At 42.3% G+C, this 24,911-nt stretch overlaps 2 protein-coding genes across 2 annotated transcripts in view; both read right to left on the reverse strand.

The window, feature by feature from the left end:
• Nucleotides 1-9,290, reverse strand: part of Slc25a24 (solute carrier family 25 member 24) — a 39,034-nt gene extending 29,744 nt beyond the window's left edge. The window contains exon 1 of the mRNA XM_075981574.1: nucleotides 8,977-9,290. Coding sequence (XP_075837689.1) covers nucleotides 8,977-9,159 — 183 coding nt within the window. The 5' untranslated portion in view covers nucleotides 9,160-9,290. The remainder of the gene's footprint in view (nucleotides 1-8,976) is intronic.
• Nucleotides 9,291-16,551: 7,261 nt separating this feature from the next.
• LOC142853859 (mitochondrial adenyl nucleotide antiporter SLC25A24-like) overlaps nucleotides 16,552-24,911 on the reverse strand; it is a 51,468-nt gene continuing 43,108 nt past the window's right edge. Inside the window, exons 7-10 of the mRNA XM_075979012.1 lie at nucleotides 22,007-22,114; nucleotides 20,994-21,161; nucleotides 19,540-19,687; nucleotides 16,552-18,336 (exon numbers count right to left, since the gene is read on the reverse strand). Coding sequence (XP_075835127.1) covers nucleotides 18,161-18,336; nucleotides 19,540-19,687; nucleotides 20,994-21,161; nucleotides 22,007-22,114 — 600 coding nt within the window. The 3' untranslated portion in view covers nucleotides 16,552-18,160. The remainder of the gene's footprint in view (nucleotides 18,337-19,539; nucleotides 19,688-20,993; nucleotides 21,162-22,006; nucleotides 22,115-24,911) is intronic.

Consider the following 24,911-nt stretch of genomic DNA (forward strand, 5'->3'; position numbering starts at 1 on the left):
AGCTTCAGGCTCCACTAATATTCAACTATCTGAAACTTTATAATAGAAAGGTACTTTTGAGGGCATCATGGCACAGAGGTTATGGAATAAGAAAAACAGGGGAATTCTAGCAACGCTCACATCTAACGTTCTAATATACAAAATCAGTATCTTGTGTCCCCAAGTTTATATTCTAAAAGCTAATGTTACCTCTTTTGTAGAAATAAATCCTCTGAAAGAGAAAAATGAAGAGGAAGACTCCTTTATAGTCTAATACGGCCTTCTCCAGGGGAGTATTCAAAGCCTAGTCAGTTCCCAAATTCCCAACAGCCTGTGTTCCCTGATTTTGCCACAGCAATTATGCTCATCTCTTTGTTTTGGTTTCGTTTGGTTTGTTTTCGAGACAGGGTTTCTCGGTGTAGCTTTGGAACCTGTCCTAGAACTTGCTCTGTAGACCAGGCTGGCATCAAACTCACAGAGATCCACCTGCCTTTGCCTACTGAGTGCTGGGATTAAAGGCATGCACCACTACTGTCCAGCGTATGTTTATCTTTTTATTTTACTTTTCTGCCTTGGATTTCTCCCATTCTTCCTGGTTAATTATCATGATTGTTGAATGAAATATCTTCTCACTCTTACCCTAAAAAATTCAGAATCATTTATTTATTTTTCTAGATATTACACATGTAGATAAATAAACTTCCACAAAGCAACATTCTGTAAAATGTTACTTAACCTCTCTTCTCCACTCTGAGTTCAAAGTCTTACCTTTCAAATAGTGAAGTAGAGGTCACTGATTGGATTTATGAAAACAGCAAAAGGATTTTCTGGTTTTAAAGATTGAATGAGGTTCACTGTTAAATAAGGATCATTGTTTATCATGTGTTAGCTTAGTCATGGTATGGGCTCTGGAATTGATTAGACAGAGTTAAACACTTTTACCAGTTGCTAACTTCAGGGTTTTAGTCAAGTTATTTAATTCCTAGAAAGTTCAAATATAAGGTGGAAATTATTAAAAATCACCCCAAACCCTGGTGCACAGATTTTTATTTAGTTGGTGTTACTGAACAGTGTAAGAAAATGTCCATTTAAGCTGGAGAAGCAGCAGTGGACAAGGCCAAGAGGAACAAGCCATCACCGTATCCATCATTGCTGTATATTAGTTGGTTAAATACATAAAAACCAACAAACAAATAATAACCAAAGCAATTTTCAAAAGTGAAGAGATATTTGATAAAATACTTGCTAATTATAGCATGATACTATCAACCTTGTTTATTCTTCCATTAATCTTGAAAATGCTGTCAGTTGGCTTTCCTTATTATCTTGGTCATAACTTTGGTCTTTTTCATGTGGTCATGTGGTACCTCCTATAGAGGTGTATTCTCTACTCAAATATGTCAGTTGTGACTCTGTGTTCTCTACAGCACACAAAGGAGGCCCATTCCCCACAGCCAACAAAACCTGCTTTTGTGGGGCTGGAGAGAGCAGTTAAGAGCACTTATTGCTTTTGTAGGGGACTCAGGTCCATATCCTGGTAACCCCAAGTCTTAGGAGAACTTACATGAGGTTTCTCTTGTAACTCATAGTCAGGGGCTCAAGGAACATCATGGAAGCAGGGGCACAAAGAATATAAGAGCTGGAGGTAGTAGGGAGTGCTGGGAAATGCCAATCTCCCAACATTAATTCAGCAGCTGTGGTTACCTGCACAAGGCCTGCATAATAACAAGCCCATTAGAAATACAAGCATGGAGTAGGAGGGGTTCCTGAGGCTCCACCCCTAGCTGAGGAGCTATTGACAGGTAACAGCTGCTGATGGAGGCAGAATCACTTTTCTTTAGGGGGTGGCCACAGGGAGGTTGCCCATGTCAGTGGGATGACCCCACACCCATTCATATATGGCTGCATTTATTAGTTAATTAAACAAAGGAGGAGTTGGAGCTGAAAGGGAAATATATTGAGGAGAAGGCTAAGGGAAGTTGAAGAGAGGGTGTGGAGGTGAATATGATTAAGATGCATTGTATCCCTGTAGGACATACTCAGTGAATAAATTATTAAAAGAGAAAACAGAGGTCATAGCATCAAAAGTGTAGCATGACAATTTCACATTTGCCTCAGGATTGCCTGCCATAAAGTCCTTTCTCTCCCCTTAGTAATGTTGGAATACTTACCAATGATTAACCATTGCGCACTTTGTGCCTCTCTCCTACATTCTGCTCGGATATTTGTTGTATCAAAAATTGAAAAAAAAAATAATGAAGCCTGGAACTGGCAAAATGGCTCAGCAGGCAAAGGTGCTTGCCATCAATTCTCATGACCTGAGTTCAATCCCCAGAGAGAGAACATGACTCCACCCTGTGCACCATGCTATATGGGTATATGTACACAAATAATCAATAAATGTGAGAAATAGTATAATCTAAAAAGCTTAAACAGATATTTTCTCTCTTCAAAATGCTAAATTTATTGTAACAAAGAGGTAAAATTTGGTGAAACTCTATAGGGCTTTCCACTCAAAGTAAATACTTGTCTTAGGGACAAACTGTTTCTTGAAACTCGGAGTCATGCATAGTTCTTACCCCTGTGTACTCAAATCAACCCTCTCCTCAGTTCTTGACAGTATACCAACACTTGACTATGCCTCAGTCAAGTATTTCATCAAATTAAAGAATTTTATGGGCTCCAGTTTCCCAGATATACTGGTGAACTTTATATACCAAGTGGATTAGTACACACCAGGTAACCAATAACATTTCTGGGTGTGTCTGTGGGTGATTTTGGAAGAGATTGGCATGAGAATCGGCAGGCCGTGTGCGAGGGCACATGTCAACCCAAGGAACAGAATAAAACAGTGGAAATATGAAGGCAGCTCTCAGGCTGGGAGTGCTCATAAAAACTGGCATCCTAACCAGATGGAATTGGAACTGCACAGACTGTCGCTCAGCAAGGAGTACAATGAAAACAATATTTTCTCAAAGCAATATACAACTCAATTTCCATTTTTCAAAATATGTCCTATGATGATGAAAATACGCTACATATACACCACGGAATACTGGTGAAGTAGTATAAAGTAGAAAAATGAGTGTTGTGGGATATTTGTTTAACCAGGCAAAGTTGTGTTACATTTGTTTAAGCTGCATTTGTTAACTATGCAAAGACATGTTGCATGTGTGTTCGTTAAATAAAATTAACCCGGGCTCAGAGAAGCAGGGTTAGCAACTGGCTGACAAGAAGTAGCAGGGAAGAGTTTAGCTTGTGTTTTTTGTTTGTTCGTTCCTTTGTTTTTAGTTGGGGCGCTGTGGAGGGAGTGGCTTCCAGGATTCCACCAAAGAGACAGAAAAGGGAGAAAAAAAGGATAAGAGAATGAGAAGAAAGAGGGGGACATGACTGGGGTCAGAAGCCAGACAGCTTCCAGACAGACAGAGAGACCACAGGAAAGTGAGAGATACAGAAAAAAAGGTAAAAAGCCCTGGGGTTAAAAATGTAGATAAAGCCGGGCAGTGGTGGTGCACGCCTTTAATTCCAGCACTTGGGAGGCAGAGGCAGGCGGATCTCTATGAGTTTGAGGCCAGCCTGGTCTACAGAGCGAGTTCCAGGACAGGCTCCAAAGCTACAGAAAAACCCTGTCTTGAAGGGGGAAAAAAACCATAAATAGAAACAGGTTAATATTTAAGTTAAGTTAAAAGAGCTAGTCAGAAGTGAGCCCAAGCTAGGTTGAGCATTCAAAACTAATAGTAAGTCTCAGCATCATGATTTAGGAGCTTGTTGGTGGCCCCCCAAAAAAGCCTGGTACACATGGATTTTGCAGGTAAATGGATAGAACTAAAAACAATCATACTGAGGAAACCCAGACCCAGGAAGACAAACATCATGTTTTCTCTCGTTGGGGGCTCGTACCTTCAAATCTTCAGATATGAGTACATAGCCTGGAGTAACTAAAACGAAGAGTAAAACGGGATCATTGCCAGGATAGGGCTGTGGTGGAGCCTAGAGAGGGGAATAGCAGTGTGCTAGTGACCTGATGAGGGAAAGGGAAAGGGGGCTCTTCAGGGAGGGGAAGGGAAGCAAATACAGAAGGACAGAAGAGGGTAAAAGAAATGGTAGGATACATGGGCTCTGACGGGGAGAGACGAAAAGGGGCTTTGAGAGAGGTGGGAAGGTAAAGACAGAAGGAGGTAAAATAACAGTAAGGATGTCTGAAAAGCCATGAAATCGTACCATTAACTATTTACCTAAAACTAGTACTAAAGCATGAAATTCTGTGTATAAATATGCATTTATAGTTTGGGGGCGTGTTTTGGAGCTTTTGTTTTGTCTGATAGGTTTTCTTTCTCTTTTTTTTTTTTTTTTTTTTTGGTTTTTCAAAGCTGAGTTTCTCTGTATAGCCACCCTGGCTGTCCTGCAACTCAGTTTGTAAACCTGGCTGACCAGGAACTCACAGAGATCCACAATTATATGTTCAGTGAACTTTTCTCATCTGGGATGACAATGCTCCCTCCAAGAACCAAGGACCACTTAGCTGGACATGAGAAGGCCTCTTCTGAGTAGTTGGCCAGTGATGGCCAAGAGACTCAAAAAAAAAAAAAATACAGTCTATCGCTATTGCCCTTGGCTCCCTCCAAGGGGTGGAGATAAATCCCTATCACAGAAGACACCATGCACTTCAGAAACAGGGCCCAGGAACTGGGCCTGGCCTGAAAGCCTCTTCTCTGAAGATTGGGCTTCATTCTGCCAGAAGATGTCGCTCAATCTCCCAAAGGAGAGAAGCCACCAACCGCCCAATCTTACTGTGAACCACAGCAACAACCAGAATGGCACAATTGTCCTATGGGTGCAGTAGATGCATGCACGCCTACCTTGGTGCTAACCAACAACTCTCTGACTGGATTTAAGACCCGCTCAACAAGACGGCAAACATGTCTGGAACAGGAAATGTAGTTTACTACTCAGTGCTAGTGAAGCCATGGATATCTGAGGAGAATCTGCAAGCGCTAATTTACTAAACCGGCATAATCCCTATTGACAGTTTAAACATCTGTCCTTATACTTACCTACAGATAGGTGTGGTTGTTAGTGTTCACCCCTCAACAAGGAAACGTCTCCTTGCAACAGACAGAGACCACTACAGAAAACCATAAACAAACTGCAGAGTTGTGGAGCCCAGTCCTAACAGATACATCTACAATACACTCCCACACCTAAGGTTCAGTGCAGAAGATGGGGAGCAAAGACTGTAAGAGCCAGAAGATCAGGGCGTGTGCTAGGAGAAATGACATCCACAAAGCCTCACCAAAATCTCATCTATAAAGTGAAAATGGCTGTCCAAATATGAGCTGAACAAGGATAATAGACAGGCTTAAGTGAATGGAGAAAAGGCCACGAGGCCTCAACCCTACACAGGCAAATTAGGAATGCTAAAAGGGGGAGAAATGGTCTTCTCCAAGGAGAGCACACAATACCAAATGGTCAGCCCTAAAAAACAAGCAAGTAAGTAGCACTGTACAGACTGAGTGGGTTATATTTCTACATACGTGTGTGTGCATGCATACACACACACACACACACACACATTTGGAGGAAAGCAAGGAGGAATGCATAGAAGATCTGAAGGGAGAAAAGGAGGGAATAAACATTGTAACTATAGTATAAGCTCAAAAAGTTAAAAAATGTATCTTATGAAAATAACTGGACCAAATGAGACAAAAAATAAAAACAAATGGATTCTGATGTAATTTTATTTGACACAGTTTTGAAACTATCAATAAGCTAAATAGCAATCAGAGTATTGGCAATAATATTATATAAATATAAAGTAGTATACCACACAATTGTTAAAAATTCCGCACAGAAACATTGAACAACCTCTTTGGTCTCCAGATCCTTTTAGAATCCTTGAAAATTATTGAGGGCTGCGGAAAGTTCTTGCGTATTGTAGGAATCATGGCCCATGGATGGAGCGATTATTCCCCTTCAAGGGATTCTGCATGGGAGACACAGGTGACTGGCATCCTCCGGTCTCCAGCCATGGCACCTTCTGATACACCGAAAAGCTGTCCTGTCCCTGGGCTGCTCCAGGCAGTGACAGGATTCTGTGGGGAACTGGAGCTGGGGCCACTTCTCCCCAACACAAGTTTCCTCTCGTCCTCTCTTCAATACCATTGGCTAGTTCCCTATCAGCCTGGCCTAGACGTTTTAGGAACTCCTGTGTTGAATGAAGCTCTTATCCAAATCCCACTCCTTTGTGAATGAGGAGGGACAGCTGAAGCCTGGTCAGCTGAGGACCCCTGAGTGAGCACAGACCAACCAGAACCGCCATCCTGCAGCACGGGGGAAGGAGCCTTGGGAAACAAGAGAAGAAGAATCGTCCTAGTATGTGTCTAGGGTGCTATTCACTGCATTTGTGAGGAGAAATGGCATGAAGTGGAAACACAGACAAGTTATGTGTGTCCAGATCACAGCAAATAGGGCATACAAGTCAGCCCACGGCCTAGGAATCCGCCTGCCGTATCACATACTACATGTTGATCCAGTTTTCCCCGGCACGGTTTTGATTAGCTGGTCCTACTTATGATGAAAACGGAAACTAACGAGTAGGGCCTGCAGGACAACACAGGGGGTAAAGGCACTTGCCACCAAGGCCTGAGCTCCACCCTGGAGTTCACTCTGTAAAGGGGAGAAGTGACTCAATGAGCTGTCCTCTGACCTCCACAGACATGCAACGCTTCCCACGCAAGCACGTGTGCACGCACATACAAATAAATGTGTATATAAAAGCAACACAACTTGATTTAAAGTTTAATTTTGTAATTATTAAAAGACAGGTCACTGCCATGTCAGTGTATTTCAGGTGCGAGCCCTAAACCCTTTGCTATCCCTTTGATCCAGTGAGAGAGACAGAATTGTCAGTCCTAAGTGCTGGTCTTACCGGAGGTCATACTGATTAATACGTAATACCACTAGCAATCATAAAAGTGGTGACACGTGAGGTAAGGGAGCCACACACAGCAGTACACAGTCAGCTCATCCCTGGAAGGTGGCCCAGGAAGACACACCACAGAGAAGGTGCCAGTTATTCAAAATAAAACTAACTTCCCCCTTAACTATAAAAATAACAGTTCCTAAACTTACAAATGTTGTAAAGGAAAAGTAGAAAATTGCTTGTTTTTTTTTTTTTATCATTGAGAAATAGCTATTACTAGCCTTCTGCAGAGGAGTGCATTAGTGCTGGGAATAGTTTGATCATACGCCAGGCACGACATCAATAGTGACACTACACATCTGAACAAAATATAATTTACATATGCACAAAATATATACACTTGCCAGTGATAAACATGAGCTGCCCTCTTCTATATATTTAAATGCACATCATTTTTACATAATTTGTTTTATATATAATAAATTTTGAAAAATTAAAGACTATCTCATGATTTATTATTATTGTGGGGTCCAGGGTTTTGAGCTTTTGTCGTTGCTGTGTGTTTCAGTTCACTCGAGTTTGACTTAGAAGAGAGGAGGATAGAGCCCAAGCTGACCAGGAACTTGCAGCAATTCTCCTGCCTCAGCTTCCAGAGTTCTGGGATTATAGGCATGCCCCATCATCCCTGGCTAATCCCTCTCTTTTTAAAATCTCACCAGACGCTTTGTCGACTTTGTTCATATTTTCAAAAAAACGTATTAGGAAACTTAAAGCACACTTAAAATGAAACCTGAGTCAAAGAAATCATACCAGCGGCTAGAAATCACCTGGAGGAGAATAATAAAAACAACTAACCCTCAGGGCGGTGGTGGCACAAGCCTTTAATCCCAGCACTTAGGACGCAGAGGCAGGAGGATCTCTATAAGTTCGAGGCCAGGTTGGTCTACAGAGTGAGTTCCAGGACAGCCAGAGCTGTTACACAGAGAAACCCTGCCTCAAAAAATAAATAAACAAACAAACAAATAAGTAAATAAATAAATAACCCTCAACATACCTGTGAGATTCAGCTATGGAGAGGCTAAGAGATGCTATCACTCAAGATTAGCAAGTCAGACCTTTGATTCAAGAAATAGGAGGAAATGAGTCAACCCAGATTAAGTAGAATAGACACACTCCGCAAAAAGTACCCAAAGTTGGTTCTTTCAGAATGTGTATTAAATAGGCAAACCTATGGTCAGTGTGAAGAAGGGGAAGGAACAGAGATCAGAAATGAGATATATAATAATACTTTGGGCAAAATGAGTACTTCCCCCCCAAAAAAAATTAAAAAGTTTAACTTACTAAGAGGCTGTAGTAAAGTGAAGAGGCCTCTTATTAAGGAATTGACGGTGAAAGAGTTTTAAATATAGATACAGAACAGTTGGTGGCTCCCGCAGTAACTCAAGCACGTTCCTCTTGGGCTAGGAAAGCCAGTGTCCTTTTGCACAGCAACAGGCTGGACAAGTTCCAGGTTCAGTGTGTCCACCCTGCCAAAGGGCCTGGATGTCAGGGGCACAATATACATGACTCAGAGAAAGAACAATTACTTTACAACAGGTCAACCCTTCAGATCAATGTGTGTACTTAGGGCACTAACTTAGAATGTCATAAAATGGGAATGTGGCATTTCTACCTCGACCAGCGGCGGGAAGCACTGCTGGTTTTAACCCGTTTTTGAAACAAAACTCTAGTTGGTAGTTGTAACAAAGCTACTTCCAAGGGCCACAAAGTGTCTCTTTCACCTAACTTAAAAGAAGTCTGACAGGGGAACAGCCATGCATTGTTTGCAAAGGTCAGGACAAGTGAAGAACCAAGAACTAGAGATGCTCTCAGAACGAAAGCCTTGGCAGTTTTAAGTGTGTAACACTAACTTATCTGGAAAAATACCCGCCGCCTTCCAGATTCAACTCTCGGGAGCTCTTCCAGCCGCTGGCGGGCATAGTTCCGCCTCTTTGCCTGGCCTCAGGCCACAGCCCTCCCGGTACCTGGCTCGGTCCCGGAGCACCGGCAGCCTCCCCAGGCCCCTGGCGACCCACCTCCTCAGCGTCCTGGCCCAGTGGGATGCCCAGGCTCTGCAGCCCCTGCTGCAACTCTCCGATGTCCACCACGCCGTCCCCATTGCGGTCCAGCACCCGGAAGAGCGTCTCGTAGCGCGTGGGCGGCTCCGCGTCCAGGCAGGCGGCCGTAGGCAGCACGAAGGACCGCAGCCAGCGCAGCATGGTCCCGGGGAAGTCACCGCGGGCTGCGGGGGGCCGAGCGCGACCCGGGTGGCGAGGCCTGGCTGGGTGGGGCGGCAGCCGCAGAGACTCCGGAACGTCGTCGGGGGGCGAGGCTTCTGGCTCACAGGAACCCAGCTCGGCACAGGGTGTGGCCGCCCAGCTGCTGCTCGGGGCGGAGCTGGCCCAGGCCTGACTTGGCTGCTGGGACAGGCTGGGCCAGATTCCAGCCCCCAAAACGTGCGGGCAGGAGGGAGGGATGGGTTGCTAGGGACTCTGATACCGGTTTCTGTTCTGTCCGAAGCCCCTCGAAGCTGCAAGCTTCGCCGCCAGCATATTAAAGCCTGCGGGGAGGAGGTGTTTTGAAGGGCAGGTTGCTCAGCCTCAAAAGGCCCATTGGACTGGAAGCGTTGGAGAACTGCTGCTTGTGTTCACCAGAAGATGGCTACGGGTGGTTAACTGGGACAATGAGTCAAATGTGAAAAGGCCTAACAGACAAAAAGGAGCAGAGGGACCTGCTAGAGATCTGTTTTCAGGGAAGAGCTTCCCTAGCCCAGGAGACTTTGGAGAGAGGACGGGGAGACGGCGCACAGTGGGTACCTTCCCACACCAGAGAAACTTTACCTCCCTCCCTTGAGGTTTAGCATTTATTGTTCAAGTGAGAGAGTTCCTAGGATAACTACATTGGATCTGCAGAGAGAAAATTCGAGTCCTGATTCCCTGCATAGCCTTTCGTCAGTAAAATGAGAATATGAACAGCTGTCTCGCCATTAAGTGGGATGCCCTTCTTGGAATCAATCGTCTCCCTTCAATCGCTCTACTTAGGAGAAACTGGTTCTATCCTGCTGTCTTCGGGAATTTAGAACAGAAACTAAAATCACTTGTTTCTTCAAAAGCCGGGGTCTAACATCTTGAATTTACCTCCTTCCCCACCAGTCTGTTTAAAACATACTGTATGAATATTAAGTCTGTAGATAAGGACTGCCTGCTGTTAATAAAAATTATCCTGAAACCCGTTCCTGTGCTTCTATTGTGTCCACATTGTAGTCTTGGGAATTAGCCCCTTCCTCAGGAAAAGCCCTCAGACACCATCTGCTCTTGTTACCTCTCCTTGGAAAAGGCTCCTAAGGCCCTCCCTGGAAACCCGCTCATCTTGGGACGACACTTGCCAACAGAGAAACAACCGAAAGGTTCCTGAGTGGACGAGCTACAGAACAGTCAGTGCTGCGTTCACACGCCGAAATGCCTCTCAGTACTGAAATGTAATCTCTGGCAAGCAGCTCTCATGATTGAACGTTCTGGAAAGAACAAAACTATACATATAGGAACAGAAACAGATCAGGAGCTGTGGAGTTGCAAGTTATTTTTATTGAGGGGTGTGATATTAAAGGTCAAAGGGCAGCATAAGGATGGGGTGATGGGACTTCCCGAGACCTTGGTTATGAGGGTGGTTACACAAAATGTGCTCATCAGAAACTTTCAAGCATTTGTTTTGTTCTGTGTGAAGATTCGCAATAAAGCAGACTTTAAAATTAGTCTTAAACATGAACAAAGTGCTCGGGAGGCAGAGACAGGTGAATCTTGTGAGTTCGAGGCCAGCCTGGTCTACATACTTAGTTCCAGGAGAGGCTCCAAAGCTACAGAGAAACTCTATCTTGAAAAACCAAAAAAAGAAAAAAAAGAAAAAATATATAATTCTTAAACAAGCACCGAGAAAATCAAAAATAAGTTTGTGAAGTGCTTAAATTTTAAGCTTTGCTATCAAGAATACTGGGAGCCATTGGCCTGCAGTGTTCTGAACGGCTCAGAAACAAACCTCAGGTCTGTCCAGGCTTCCTGCAAAGAAATCACACTGAACAAGAGCAGTGGATGCTTCAGGGAAGAAGAAAATAAGTGTGTGCCTCAGTAAGACATTGGGAAGATTTAGAAATCCTATCATCTTTTTGTTTGTTGAATCTAATTTTAAAAAAACTTAAGGTAATCTTCTAATCATCTGGAAATATGTTTTACAAATGTATTGTTCAGTGGATTGAGAAACACCGAACACAATTGCTGTAGTCCGGATATGGATGCTCCCAGAAAGGCCTGTGTTAAAGCCTTGGTCCTAAGCTTAGCACTGTGGAGAGGGGGGAGAGACTTTTAGGGGTCCGGCCTACTGTGAGGTCTTCAGGCCAGTGGGGGAGAACTGTACCGTGGAGACTGTAGAACCCCAGACTCTGGTTCTAGCTTACTAGCTGGGAGGTGAGATGTAGTTGTATGATGTTATGCTCTTAGGACTCTTTTGGGGGGCACCCGCCACCCAGCTCCCAAATGAACCACACATGGAGTCTTATTCTTAATTATAAACGTCCAGACTTAGCTCAGCTTGTTTCTTGCCTGCTTTCCTTAACTTATATTATCCCATCCACCTTTGTCTCTGGGCTTTTCCTGTTCTCTCGCTTCTGTAAATCTTACTCTGACTCCGTGGATTGCTGTGTAGCTGGGTGACTGGCTCCTGATGTCTTTCTTCTCCTCGGGCTCCTATTCAGAACCCCTTTCTCACAGATTTCTTTCTATATATTCTTTCTACCTGCTAGCCTTGCCTATTCTTTCTCCTGCCTCACTATTGGCTGTTCAGAGCTTTATTAGATCGTCAGGTGTTCCCGACAGGCAAAGAATCACAGCTTCACAGAGTTAAAGAAATGCCATAAACAAAAGTAACACACCTGAAAATAATAGTCCCAACAGTGAGAGGTTTTATTCCACCCTGTACTCTCCACTACTGTCACCTACACACACCAACAACAACAACAACAACCCTACACTCTCCACTACTGTAACCTACACACACACACACACACACACACCAACAACAACAACAACAACCCTGCACTCTCCACTACTGTCACCTACACACACAGGCACACACACACCACCAACAACAACAACAACAACAACAACCCTGCACTCTCCACTACTGTCACCTACACACACACACACACACACACCACCAACAACAACAACAACAACCCTGCACTCTCCACTACTGTCACCTACACACACAGGCACGCACACACACACACACACACACCAACAACAACAACAACAACCCTGTACTCTTCCACTACTGTCACCTACACACACAGGCACGCACACACACACACACACACACCACCACCACCAACAACAACAACCCTGTACTTTCCACTACACACATACCACCAACCACCCTGCACTCTCCACTATTGTCACCTACACACACATACACACCACCAACAACAACAACAACCCTGCACTCTCCACTACTGTCACCTACACACAGGCACACACACACACACCAACAACAACAACAACCACCCTGCACTCTCCACTACTGTCACCTACACACAGGCACACACACACACACACCAACAACAACAACAACCCTGCACTCTCCACTACTGTCACCTACACACAGGCACACACACACACACCAACAACAACAACAACCACCCTGCACTCTCCACTATTGTCACCTACACACACACACACACTTCATCCCCCACCCCGCTCTCCACCCTCCATGTTCCTCACCCCCACAGTGGCCTATTAGTGGGGTCGGGTGACTATGGACTGGAACTTCTGAAACCTTAACCCCAGGAGAACCTTTCCCTACTTACAAACTGACCATCTCCGCTGTTAGCTATGATGGCGAAGGAGAGCTAACACACAGATAACAATCATAGCCAGTTTCAGTTTTTCAGGAGAAGGAAACGTTCATAGACTTGAGACCTCTCCACAAGAGGGCTTCCTTTCCTGTGTCTGTCGGTAAGGCTCATGAGCCAAAGACTCCCATGAAGGCCACACAGAAATCCCTGGGCTCATATTTGTTTTACTCTGCCCATTTCTGTGGTCAGGAAGAGAGTTTAGCATTCAGCCTAATTCAGCACTTCTGCTTTAAAAGGCGCTGGCCTGCCCATGTCTTTTATTTCCATAGAAACAGCAGTCTTTTTTTTTATTTCATCAATTTTGGTCCTTGAAGACTTCAGCATCTATCTTGAATTCCTTGGAGTGGTAACCACTCTAGAGCCTCACAGTTTGTGCAGGTAAACATGTTTGTTCTTATTAATAGCTACTGATTGCCCTGATAAAGACAAATCATCAGCCGCTCCAGGAGGACCCATTCTATCATGTGTTCGCAGCTTCACCACACAGCTACATCATGGGAAAGGTGATTTTTATATGCAGCAAAACATGAGCCTGGATGTCCTGGCAATGCAGCGAGGAGATAATCACTTTAGGTTTAGGCTCTTTCATATCACATTGAGCTAATGGGAAATCTATTGTATTCTCTAAGTCATTTAGAAGTCAGAATTCCAGGTTAAAAGATAAATGAATTCTCTCTCTTGTCCAAACTATCTACCAACCCATGCCATGCCCAAAAGAAATGCCAACAAGTCCCAATTATGCAAAGATGGCACTAAATTACTAAAATCACCACCGTTACTAAATCATGTGAATACTTCACATTTTAAAATAACTGTAATTGTTTTAAATAATAGAATTGTAATGGCTTTGCTAAAACCTCAGTGTTTCAACATTCATTTGAACTATGTCCTGAGAACTATACATTTAGTGTAAATTATTTGAACCTTTTTAATAACAGTATTACAGACAATTGACCAGTTTTGTATATTTCTACTTCATATATAAACACGGATGGTCCCTCTTCCCTCTGTGCTTCCTCCCCTCCTCTCGCCATCTCTATTCATCCATGCCTCTGTCTTTACTTCCCTCTCTCCACCCCCTCCTTCCTTTTCCTTTCCTATCTTCCTTATAAGTGAGGAGCGGCCAGGCAGGTCTGAGTGGCACAAGCTGTGTGGCAGGAATCAAAGGGGCCTGCGCAGGATGCCTGGTTGGATTGAGTGAGTGGCTCCATACAGGAGAACAACCTGGAGAATGCCGTCACGAGGACACGTCAGATAAAATCAAAACAGAATATTCTACAGTCTGTAACCTTTAGATCTGCAAAGACAGTGAAAGCTGGGGGATGGCTGAAACAATGTTCTTGGCTGAAGAAGACCAGAAATAGGAGAAGTTCAGCGTGTGGCCAGAAAGGCTGTCATTTGGAGAGCAGGTGAAATCCAGATGGAATCTGTTCATGAGAATACATAGGCTGTTTCTTTACTATGTTACATGGGCTTGCAAACTGGCTTATGAAACAAAGAAAGTCCCAATATTCTTTTTTTTTTTTAAAAAAAAAAAAGTTCCTTTCCTTCTAAAATGGGTTTCCTTGTAACACATTTTCCTTCTCAGGAGCAAACTAGGTAAAACCAAATCCTAGTGAGCAGAACAGAAACAACCCATGATTTACATAACACTTTCACGAGGTCAGCAGTGTGATATAGGAAAAGCCACCCAGCCAATGGGGAAGGAAGAAACACTGTCGCTGATGTTCAGTTGGTGGCCAGGAATGAGGTTACAGCAGAGAACTTCTGCATTCCCCCCATGACAGTCTCCAGTGATGCTGCTGGCATCGTAGCAAGGAGGCTGGGATTTGACTGGGAAGCTGGCAGGAAGGGGTGAGCGAAGGCAGAGGCTGTTCTATACATACACCCAGAGTCTGTGCGGGAAAAGGATGGGGCACCTGAGGGTGTGCCACGTGATCCATCCTTCGCCTAATATCACAGGCTGAATTAAGCTGGTTTCACTAAGCCTCTGTATAAGTTAACTTTCCTGAATCTTCTATCAGTCATGAAGAATAAACTCAACTTTCCAAATACATTTCTTCATTTTTATGTTAGAAATATTCCACACAAGCATTGAAGGCAAGGCTTGATGTACAGAGTGGACATACAATGATTGATATTTTCTTACCCACCTGTGGAATATTTTCTACTGAAAAAGCTCACACAGGTTCCAGCCTTGCCCCGTATAAAACACTCTCTAAGACACCCTGCACTTTGACCAAGCTAGTTGTTGCCTTTCTCCTTGAAGACCCGGGAGCAACACCCAGTGTATGAGATGACTCTGCAGACACGGGGAACTGTAACCATCATCTTCTTATTCAGAGACACGCTCAGCTGTGTTTACTGCCTAACTCTCAAGCCTGCCCCCCTTCTCTCCAGAGGGAGAGAAGGTTCAAAGAGTCACTGGGAGTAGCCAGGACTTGGCCTGACTATGCTTGAGCCAGAAACAATGACAGAAGAGGGAAAAGGCAACTCTTGGCTAGAGTTTCATCACAGTCCAGGACAGTGATGCAGGGTAAGCTCCTAGGAAGTGTTGCTGCTTTAGAAGGTAAATTAATAGCACATTAAGTTACAAGGTAATACAGGATTAGGGGTGAGGAGAGCTGGGAGGATGTCCCAGTCAGTAAAATGCTTGCCTTCTAAGCATGAGGAGCTGAGTTCAATCCCCAGGCACCCGCATTGACTAGTTAGTAAATAAATAAATAAATAAATGGCAGAGCACACCTATAACCCAGTGCTGTAAGGCAGAGAGACAGGGCATCTCTCGGCTTGCTACCTGCCAATCTTGCATGAATAGGCTAGCTCCAGGTTATGAGAGACTCTGTCTCAAAAAAAATATGGTGGAGAGTCCTGGCGATGGCTCAGCAAGTAAAGACACCTGTTGTTAATCCTGGTGACCTGAGTTCGTTCCTTGGGACCCATAGGATGAGAAGAAAGAACTGACCCCCAGCAAGTGACACATGCCTTGTCATTTGGGCACGCACACGTGTACACACACACACAATCTAATAAAAATTTCAATAAGGTGGGGAATGATTAAGGAAGATACCTAATGTTGCCTTTTGGCCTCCACATGCACACCCACACATGTAAACACACATGCAAGAACACATAAAAGGTAAGAGAAAGAAGTACAATAACATTAATTATTTTATATGAACAACTTCCCTGAATCATCTTAGAGTTAGGTACTATTGTAATAATAATCAACATTCTAAGAAGAAAAGCTGTAGTTAAGGTTGGAAAAAGGCTGCTAACAAGAGATGGAATAATAACCCTTGCCTTCAACCGAATATAAAACCGGTGTAAGCAGATGTCCCTTCCAGGGTATGTTGCTCATTCACTGAATGTCTGCTAAGTATCACCCAAAGACCTCCAAATAGGAGAGACAACAAAGAAGAAACCTAGCCAAAGTCCCTGCCCAGGGAGCTAGTCCAGAGAGACAGAAAGCAATGTGCTCATCCCTAAAGGAGTTTAACACTATCAGCAATTTGGGTCAGAGGCTGGAAATACAGCTTAGCAGTTGAGAGCACTGTTTGCTCTTCCAGAGCACCTGGGTGTGGCAGCTCACAGCCATCTGTAAGTCCAGTTGCCACCTCTCTCTCCCAAGCCACGGGTAGCCACCATTCCACCTGCCTCCATGAACCTAATCACTCTTGGTACCTTATGTAAGTGAACACACAGTGTTTATACTTTGTAACAAATTTATTTCACTTAGTATAATATCCTCCAGGTTCATCCATACTGAAATGTGTATCAAGATTTTCTTTTAAAGAGAGAAATAGCATTCCATTACATGCATGTGCCATAGTTTATTCAGCCGTACATGACTTCCAGGTTGCCTGCACATTATTGCAAGCAATGCTGCTCTGAGTATAGATAAGCAAGCAGGTCCTTGAGCCCCTGCTTTGAACTGTTTTGAAACAGGATAAGCTGCTAGATGACACAACCATCCTTCTTTTGGGGGATAAGATCTCCTGAGGAACCGTCCTCCACGGCAATGGCACTGTGCTCCACCAACAGTGCACAGGGCTCCAGTTTCTCCGCATCCTCACCAGAACTTGCTGTTCTCTTAGATTTTCTCAATAACAGCCATCACGGTGGTGTAAAATGGAATTTCATTTAGGTTTTAATTTGCTTTCCCTGTGGTCAGGAATGTCAAGTTGCTTTTCTTTGCACAAAATAATTGCGTCATTTCTATAATAATTTCTTTGGGAAAATGTCTACTCAAGACCTTTGCTCACTTTTTACCCGAGTTTATTGTTGAATGTGATCAGAGCACATAGCATGATGTAGGAAACTGAAACAGTAAACCCGGGCATTCTATACAATTGATATTTGCTAGTGAAGTTAAAAGTGAAACCAGAACTAACCAACTATTAACAGAGTTCCATCAGTAGACAGCTTATTTAAAATTGAAATGTAAGCTCATAATAGCATTGTTGCTCAGTCAATTTTATGACCCCTGGTGCTCCCACTCACTGTGCAAATAAAAAGCAATGACTCAGAAAAGGAACTTTGGGGATAAAGCTCTGAGTCTTACACTTAGGCCCCACCCCTCTCCAGTTCCAGCAACTGGTTCAGTTGGATCGCCTGAGATGGCTGAAGTGAGTGGGGACTTTTGAGGACACAAACGGGTACAATTAAGAAATGCTAGCCAGCTTTTCATCCTCAAGGTTTATGGAACCCACATAGACAGGGATCCCCCAGGCTAGGTAAGGGAGGCAGTTCTGTCTACAAAGATGTCTAGAAGGATAAAACCATCTCCAGGGGGGTGAGTGGGATGGGATGTGCAGAAGCTCAAGGGACAAAGGGCTAGCAAGGGAAGCAACAAATCGACAACAATCTAGAAGGAATTATGAAGTGGATTATCCATTCTGCTGAGGGGATTAATTGTAATGTCAGATTTAGATGCACTGATTTTTGCTTTACTGTGTAAAACATGTTCAAGCTTAACTTAAAAAGAGAATGCTAGTGAAAATTCTCATAGCTTACCAAATGTTTCCTATGTGACCGTATGATATATTAGCACCCATTCAAAACCTGGTTTTAGAATTAAGGACAATGTAACAGGAAGTATAAAATAAGAATTCTGTGGATAATAAAGGAGTTTAAGTTATTAAAGAACTCTATCAAAGTTGTTATTTAATTTGTATATTTTATAATAAATAAAGACAAGGCAATTTTACAATTAGTTAATATTTCTTTCCTTTCAGGAAAAAGTAAGGTCACCTTACAGCCCAGGATTATCTTATACCGTAGGGCTTACAGCACGGCAGCAGCTTGACCTTGCACTTCTAGGTTAGTCCAAAGAACAGTTTCACCAGTTCATTAGCCACGCAGCCGATGCCCACTGCAGGAAGCAGCTTGATGATGTTAGGGGTGAAACCACGGAAAAATCCCCTCTTTCCTTCTTTAGTGTATATTTCTTGAATGAGCTGAAACATAGGTATTTTTTCCTTTTCCATGATAGCTATAAATTTTAAAGCACAGTATAATTCAATATTTAATATTTACATAGTAACCTAGCCCAAAGGTAATGGGAATTTATAGAAATTGCGATCATTTCAGAGGATACTCATATATAGAATGATCCAATGTTGCTCAATAGGGTAGTAACTACACACGTGGCTATTTAAGTAAACTTAAATTTCTGCTCGGTCATATTAGTACATTTCCCATGTCTGGTAGTCACTACATCTGGGCAGCGGAGATGTAGATGATTTCATCACTACAGAAGGTCCCTACAACAACTTGAAAATCTTCTATGAGACATTTCACAGATTCAATTGGAAAGGGGACTGAAGGGCAGTTTAATAGAAAAAGGCATGAGTGATACTGGACAGAGAAATTCTCCATCTCAAATGCAATATAAGTTGTACCCAAAGCCTCACTGCGAAAGATGGGGAGAAGGAAAAAGTCAAAGCATATTACCCACTGCGAGACCCCTTAATACACTCAAGAAGGTAATAGCATTGTGCTGCCTTTTCATCTTTCAAAAAGTGATTTTTATTTGTTAAAATCTAAATCTCTAACATTTCATCAAGAAAAAGAAAACACACAGTGCTTAATATCAACTCCCTGAGCAGACTGAAGTACAGAGTTCAAAACCAACTTACAGCAGTGGCAGCAACCCAAGGAGAGCGACTGCCTCTGTGGACAAAGAAACCCTTTCCATTGTTCCACAGGGCACTTCCTAAGTAAAGTCTTAAAGAGACCATCAGTAACTGGAGCAGATGTGGAGGGCCCCAGACAGAACTTCGAAGGGAAAAAAATAACTGAAACTTACAAAAGGTTCCAAGAGAGATGGCTCAATGGTTAAGAGCACTTTCTGCTCTTCCAGAGAACCCAGGTTCAGTGCCCAGGACCCACATGGCTGCACGCAGCTACAACTCCAGCTCCTGGAGCTCTATTGCCCTCTTCTGGCTGCTTCAGCCACTGCACTTACGTAGTATATGTAGATACATGTAAGCAACACACTCATACACATAAAATAAAACAAATAAATCTTTAAAATAATAATAAATTCAGATCTAGTCTTTTAAATCGGCTAGCTTTTCCTTTATTCGTCAATTCTATGGGTTTTCTGCCTTTAAAATCATCAACTCAAACTTATTTCAAACAGATCTCTTACCTTAGTGATGACTTCACTAATCTAAAACAATAGAAAACTCACCTGCCTGCATGCGAGTTCTGAGGAGGTTCAGGGGGAAACTGGCTAACTGGCCACAAGTGTGGGACATCGTGCTGCAGCCCAGCACGATGGCGATGCCAGGGTTCACAGAGTTTTCTGAGCAGTGCTCCAGCCAGTAATTCTTCAGAAGCTGGTGAAGAAGAGAGGACCTTTGACCTTGCAGCTCTGAGTAGAATAAAGTTTAGCAGCTGAGCTTGCTCTGCATTTGGATGGCTATGTTTCTTATGCGGTTTTGCCTGGCTTTGCTTTTGTTTTCCTTTGATTGTTTTGGTTTTAAAGACCAGAGCAAAAATTCTGGATATTCTCACAGGAACTAACACAATACTGTATTTATGCCATTGTCAGATCTGTCCTGAGACAGATGCATGGGCTTGACCATGAAATGCCCGTGACCCTGCCTGGTAACACTGTACCAGGGTCAGGGTTTCACTTCTAGGCTGGCTCTCATGTTTAACCCATGTTTATTTTCTTCCTTGATTCTAATCTTTACAACCATGCAAGAATAGTTCTGTTTTCTCAACCTTACCTGTGCATCAGATTCTTCTGGGCAGTTAGGAAATCCAAATCCCAGGCTATTATGGATTATCTGTTTAACTATGCAAAGATGTGGTGCATTTGTATGGCTATGGAAAGATGTGTTACATTTGTTTAAGCTGTGGAGTATTTGTTTAGTGATGTCAAGAAGATGTGTTGCGTTTGTTTAATTATGGAAAGATGTGTTGCTGTTCTACCTGCCTGCCTAAGGCACCTGATTGGTTTAATAAAAAGCTGAATAGCCAATACCAAGGAAGGAACTATAGGTGGGACTTACAGGCAAGGAGAGTAAGTAGGAGGAGGAATTTAGGCTTGGGAAGGAAGAAAGAAAAAGAGATGCCAGGGAAATGCCTGGGGCCAGACAGACAGACATGGAGCAAGCAGAAGAGCAGGATATACAGAATGAAAGGTTAAAAAAAAATCTCTGAGGAAAAATATAAATAAATGTAGTTAAACTAATTAAATCAACAGGTTAAATTAAGTTAAAAGATCTAGTGAGACAAGCCTAAGTTAAGGCCCAGCATTCACAATTAATAAGTCTCCATATCTTTATTTGTGAGCTGGTTGGCGGCCCAAAGTAAATTCCAACTACACCAGGCCTTCTTGCGATAATTAAATCAGAATACCTCAGGATGTGACCAAGGGGGTCTATTCTTTTAAAGATCTACAAGTAAGTGATTCTGATGCACACCCAAGGCTTAAAACTACCATTTTATTGGAAATAAAAAAAAGCAAAAATGACTAGATTACCAGATGTCTAAGAGAAAAGCAAATAAAAACACTCAATTTGATTCTTAATCAGAAGCTATTTCATTCAACACCATATCTATATTTCAGAATAAAAATCTTGTGTAACATTATCAAATACAATGCATAATGACATATGTCAAAAATGAACTCACCTCAAAGATGGCAAGATCTAAGCCTGCATATGGTATGATAGCTATCAGGTTGGGAACATAGCCTTTGCCAAAGGCCTGAATGCCCTCTGTCTTCAGAAGCTTCCTGCAGCAATCAACAACCCCAGAATATTCGCCAGTTTTACCTAAAATCAGCCTGGTCTTTATCACCTGGGTGGGAAAGAATATAATAAAGGTGTATTGATTAGATTCGCTGGACTTGTGTAGCAATCTTGTGAGGTCTGTTATATCACACAAATTTTACAGAAATCATAGAATCCCTGGTGGCTTATTCCTGTAATCTCAACACTCAGGAGACAAGGACAAGGGAATTGCCATAAACTCCATGTTAGCCTGGGCTGAATAGTGATGTCCAGGACAACTTGGGCTATAGAGTGAGATACTGTATCAAATAACCAAACACAAACAACAATGATAAAAAACACTCCAAACAAATGAACAGTCTAAGGCTAAGTGTCTGTTTATTAAAACTTCCTTTCCTTTGTTAAATGAGTTACTTTCTTCCTAACCTCATGTTCAAAGCCGATGCTGTGGTCACACTTTCTCTTCATGTCTCTCAAGGAATTCTTAACTAGAAATAAATAAATTCTCCCCTTTGAGTTCCCATAGCACTATAAATTGAGCTGTCTTCTACAACTTTTTTCAATTTGGATCATTGATATGAATTTATATGTTTAATTTTCCCTTATATATCATGGAATACATGATCAAAATCCCCATCTGATTCTCCCTTGGATCCTACATGGCACGTAGCAAAATATCACAAGTTTAGCATGCATACAATTCATATTTGCCTACTAAGTGATAAACAGATAAATGTATTTTCTTGGTCTATCTATAATACCATTTGTCTTAAAGAAAGCAAAGTATATTGAGACTGATACTTTATACAGGATTCAAATCTTACAAAGTTATTATAATGAACTGGAAGTCATTTCTGATTGTTAGTTGCATTAAAAGCATGATTTTTATTAAAATGTTATAATAATACATACCTCTATGGGATAAATACAGGTTTGGGAAGTTGCACCAGCCATGGAGCCAGCTATAAATCTTTGAAGAACTCCTAAATTAGTATCATCAAAACTAAGAAGTTTCTTATACTGTATAAATAAAAATGTTGAAATATATAGTGTTACTGAAATATATGCCTTTCAAGTTTTACAACAGTATTTAAAAGTATAAAATTACATTAGAATATACATCAGGTGCTGAATATTAACACAACCTAGTACAATACTAAATTTTAGTTTCTGTTTAACTAAAGTTAAAGTTAAAGCCCTCTATTCAGCTCTCTTATTTTTTCCTATGGAATAGTTCAATAGCTACATTAAATTACCTAAGTCTATTCCTGAATGTGTTATATCATAAGGAGCATGCAAATAACATAAACAGAAGTTGTGTTTCTATTTCTTTTTAGCACTCTGCTTTATACGCAGAAGACAGTGTGTTTGCTGACTAGATAATAGAACAACATAATAGGCCATTTTGTTACAAGGAGTGTAGTAAGGAAGACTAGGACAGGAAAGCGTATAAGGACTCTTGGGAGTTAGCCTACAGACCACCCGTGTTAACCAGATATAAGAATTAGGGTGGAAGTGGAGAGATGGTTCAGTGGTTAAGAGCACTTGCTGTTCTTGCAGAGGACCTGGGCTCAGTTCCCAGGAACCACTTGGGTGCTTAAGACCTTTCTTAACTCTACTTCCAAGCAATCTAGCACTCTCTTCTGACCACTGCATACAGCAGACATACACACGATGCACATACATCCATACATCCATACATGCAGGCATACACATGTAAAAAATATTAGGATGCCCTGGGATTTTTGCCAGTCAGACTTTAAAAGAGACAGAGTACTTTATTTGGCAGAGAAAATTCCAAAGCAGTAGCATTTAGGCTGCAGTGTGCATTAGCCACTTTTAGCCAAATATGCCATAAGAACTGGGGTGGGAGAGGTGAGGGTGGTAAGAAGAGTGGGAAGATTAAGAAAATCTACAGACTGTCGAGAAAAGGGGGGAACGTGGGAAAGGTGCTAAGAGATCAGTGCCATTGAAAAGGAGCCATGCAGCTAAATGCAGCAATGTGCACCTGGAATCCCAGCTACAGGCATGCTGGGGCAGCTTCAAAACACAGCAAGATTGCATCTTGAGTTTTTAAACAATGAGGAGGGTGGTAAAAGCCTTTAAAATAAAACTAAAATCAAACTTAAAAGGGAACATTACAGTTGGCATCACAGAAGTAAAAATAATTATAAGACACTAGTAGGAAGAACTAGTACCAATAAACTACAAAACCTTATCCCCAAAATAAAGTCATGCCTGAAATAAGAAGAAATGGGAAACCCGAGCAGACCAATATCAAAATAGAAAACAGGATCACCACTCAAAATTCTCTGAGCAAAAGAAAACCAATTGTCAGAAGGCTTTAATTTGAAGAACTGATGTCACTCTTTCTCCACTCTTAAAATAAATAAATAAAATAAACTAATACTCCTAAGTTCACTTTTGGAGGCCAGCATCACACTGATCCAAGTCAAGCACATAATAAAACAAAACAAGAGGGCAGTATCCCAAATGAATAAAGATGAGAAAATCCTCAATAAAACACTAGCAAACCAAACTTAAGAGCACACTTAAAAGATCAGATACTAGGAGGGAGTGGTATTTATCAAAGACAAAGGTTTAGCATACGCACATATATCAATGTGGTACAATATTTAAAAGAAAAAATACATTATCATCTAAATAGATAGAAAAAGCACTGAACACAGTTGCATTCATTCATGATTAAAACTCTGGGGTAACATTTTTTTCAAATAGGTATAGGAGGAACTTTTCTCCATTCAATAAAGGTCAAACAGAAAAAGCTGTCAGCTAACTCTGACTTGAGTGGTCTCTCCTCAGCTCATGGTGGAATTTAATTGCCATTTGTTCTAGTTTGGTTTCTGTTGGTGTGATAAGGAGCAGCCGAATGGAGCAAGTTCATTTCAGCTCACGGTTTCAGGATACGTCCATCATGGCAGGGAAGTCAAAACAGCAGGAGCTTGAAGCGGCCAGTACCATCCACAGTAAAGATCAGAAAGAGAGGGGGAAATGCATGTATGCCTAGTGCTCAGTCTAGTCTCAGGCTGAGTCTTCCCACACTGACGAAGGAGATCAAGACACATAGGCTACCATAGACAGCCCAATCTGGACAATCTCTCATTGAGACCTTCTCAGATGATTCTAAACTGTGACAAGTTGCCCATTAGAACTAACCATCACCCCACGGCAGCATTATTAACAGAAAGGCAGGCCCTCTAAGAAGTGACAGGGCAACAGGTATCCCGCTCTTATCAATGGCTTGATAAGAGAACCCAGTTATAACCAGAGTCGACCAAAGATGGCTAAAGTGACCTGGAATGAAGCTAGGTAGCTTCTCTCTTGCCTTTCTCTTTCGCATGCATCTTCTGACCTCCCATCTTCCAACACAGGACTGTGTAGCTTGAAGGTTTTCAAAGGGTTAGTAGCCCTGGACTGCACAGCCTCGAGAGTGTTAGAAACAAATCTCTTTTCTTTATAAGTAACCCAGTGTCTACGCTTGTTATAGCAGCCTACAATGGATGTAGACAGACTGAGACAACCTCTTAATCAATGGGGGAAGTAAAAACATCCCCTCCAAGATCCAGGACAAGACAAAAAACACCCATTCTTGACATTTCTGCTCAGTGTAGTATTGCAGGTTCTAATCAGAGAAACTACACAAATGTGTACAACCTGAAGGTTTCCAGAAGCTTTCCCCTTGATCTTGGACTCCAAGGCCAATCTCTTTTCTTTATAAGTTACCCAGTCTATTACTTTCGCCAATATCCGGTGGGTGTTTTTGTTGTAACAGATCATAGGCATGAGGACTGGAGTA

The sequence above is a fragment of the Microtus pennsylvanicus genome, chromosome 7 (genome assembly GCF_037038515.1).
Source record: "Microtus pennsylvanicus isolate mMicPen1 chromosome 7, mMicPen1.hap1, whole genome shotgun sequence".
NCBI lineage: Eukaryota > Metazoa > Chordata > Mammalia > Rodentia > Cricetidae > Microtus > Microtus pennsylvanicus.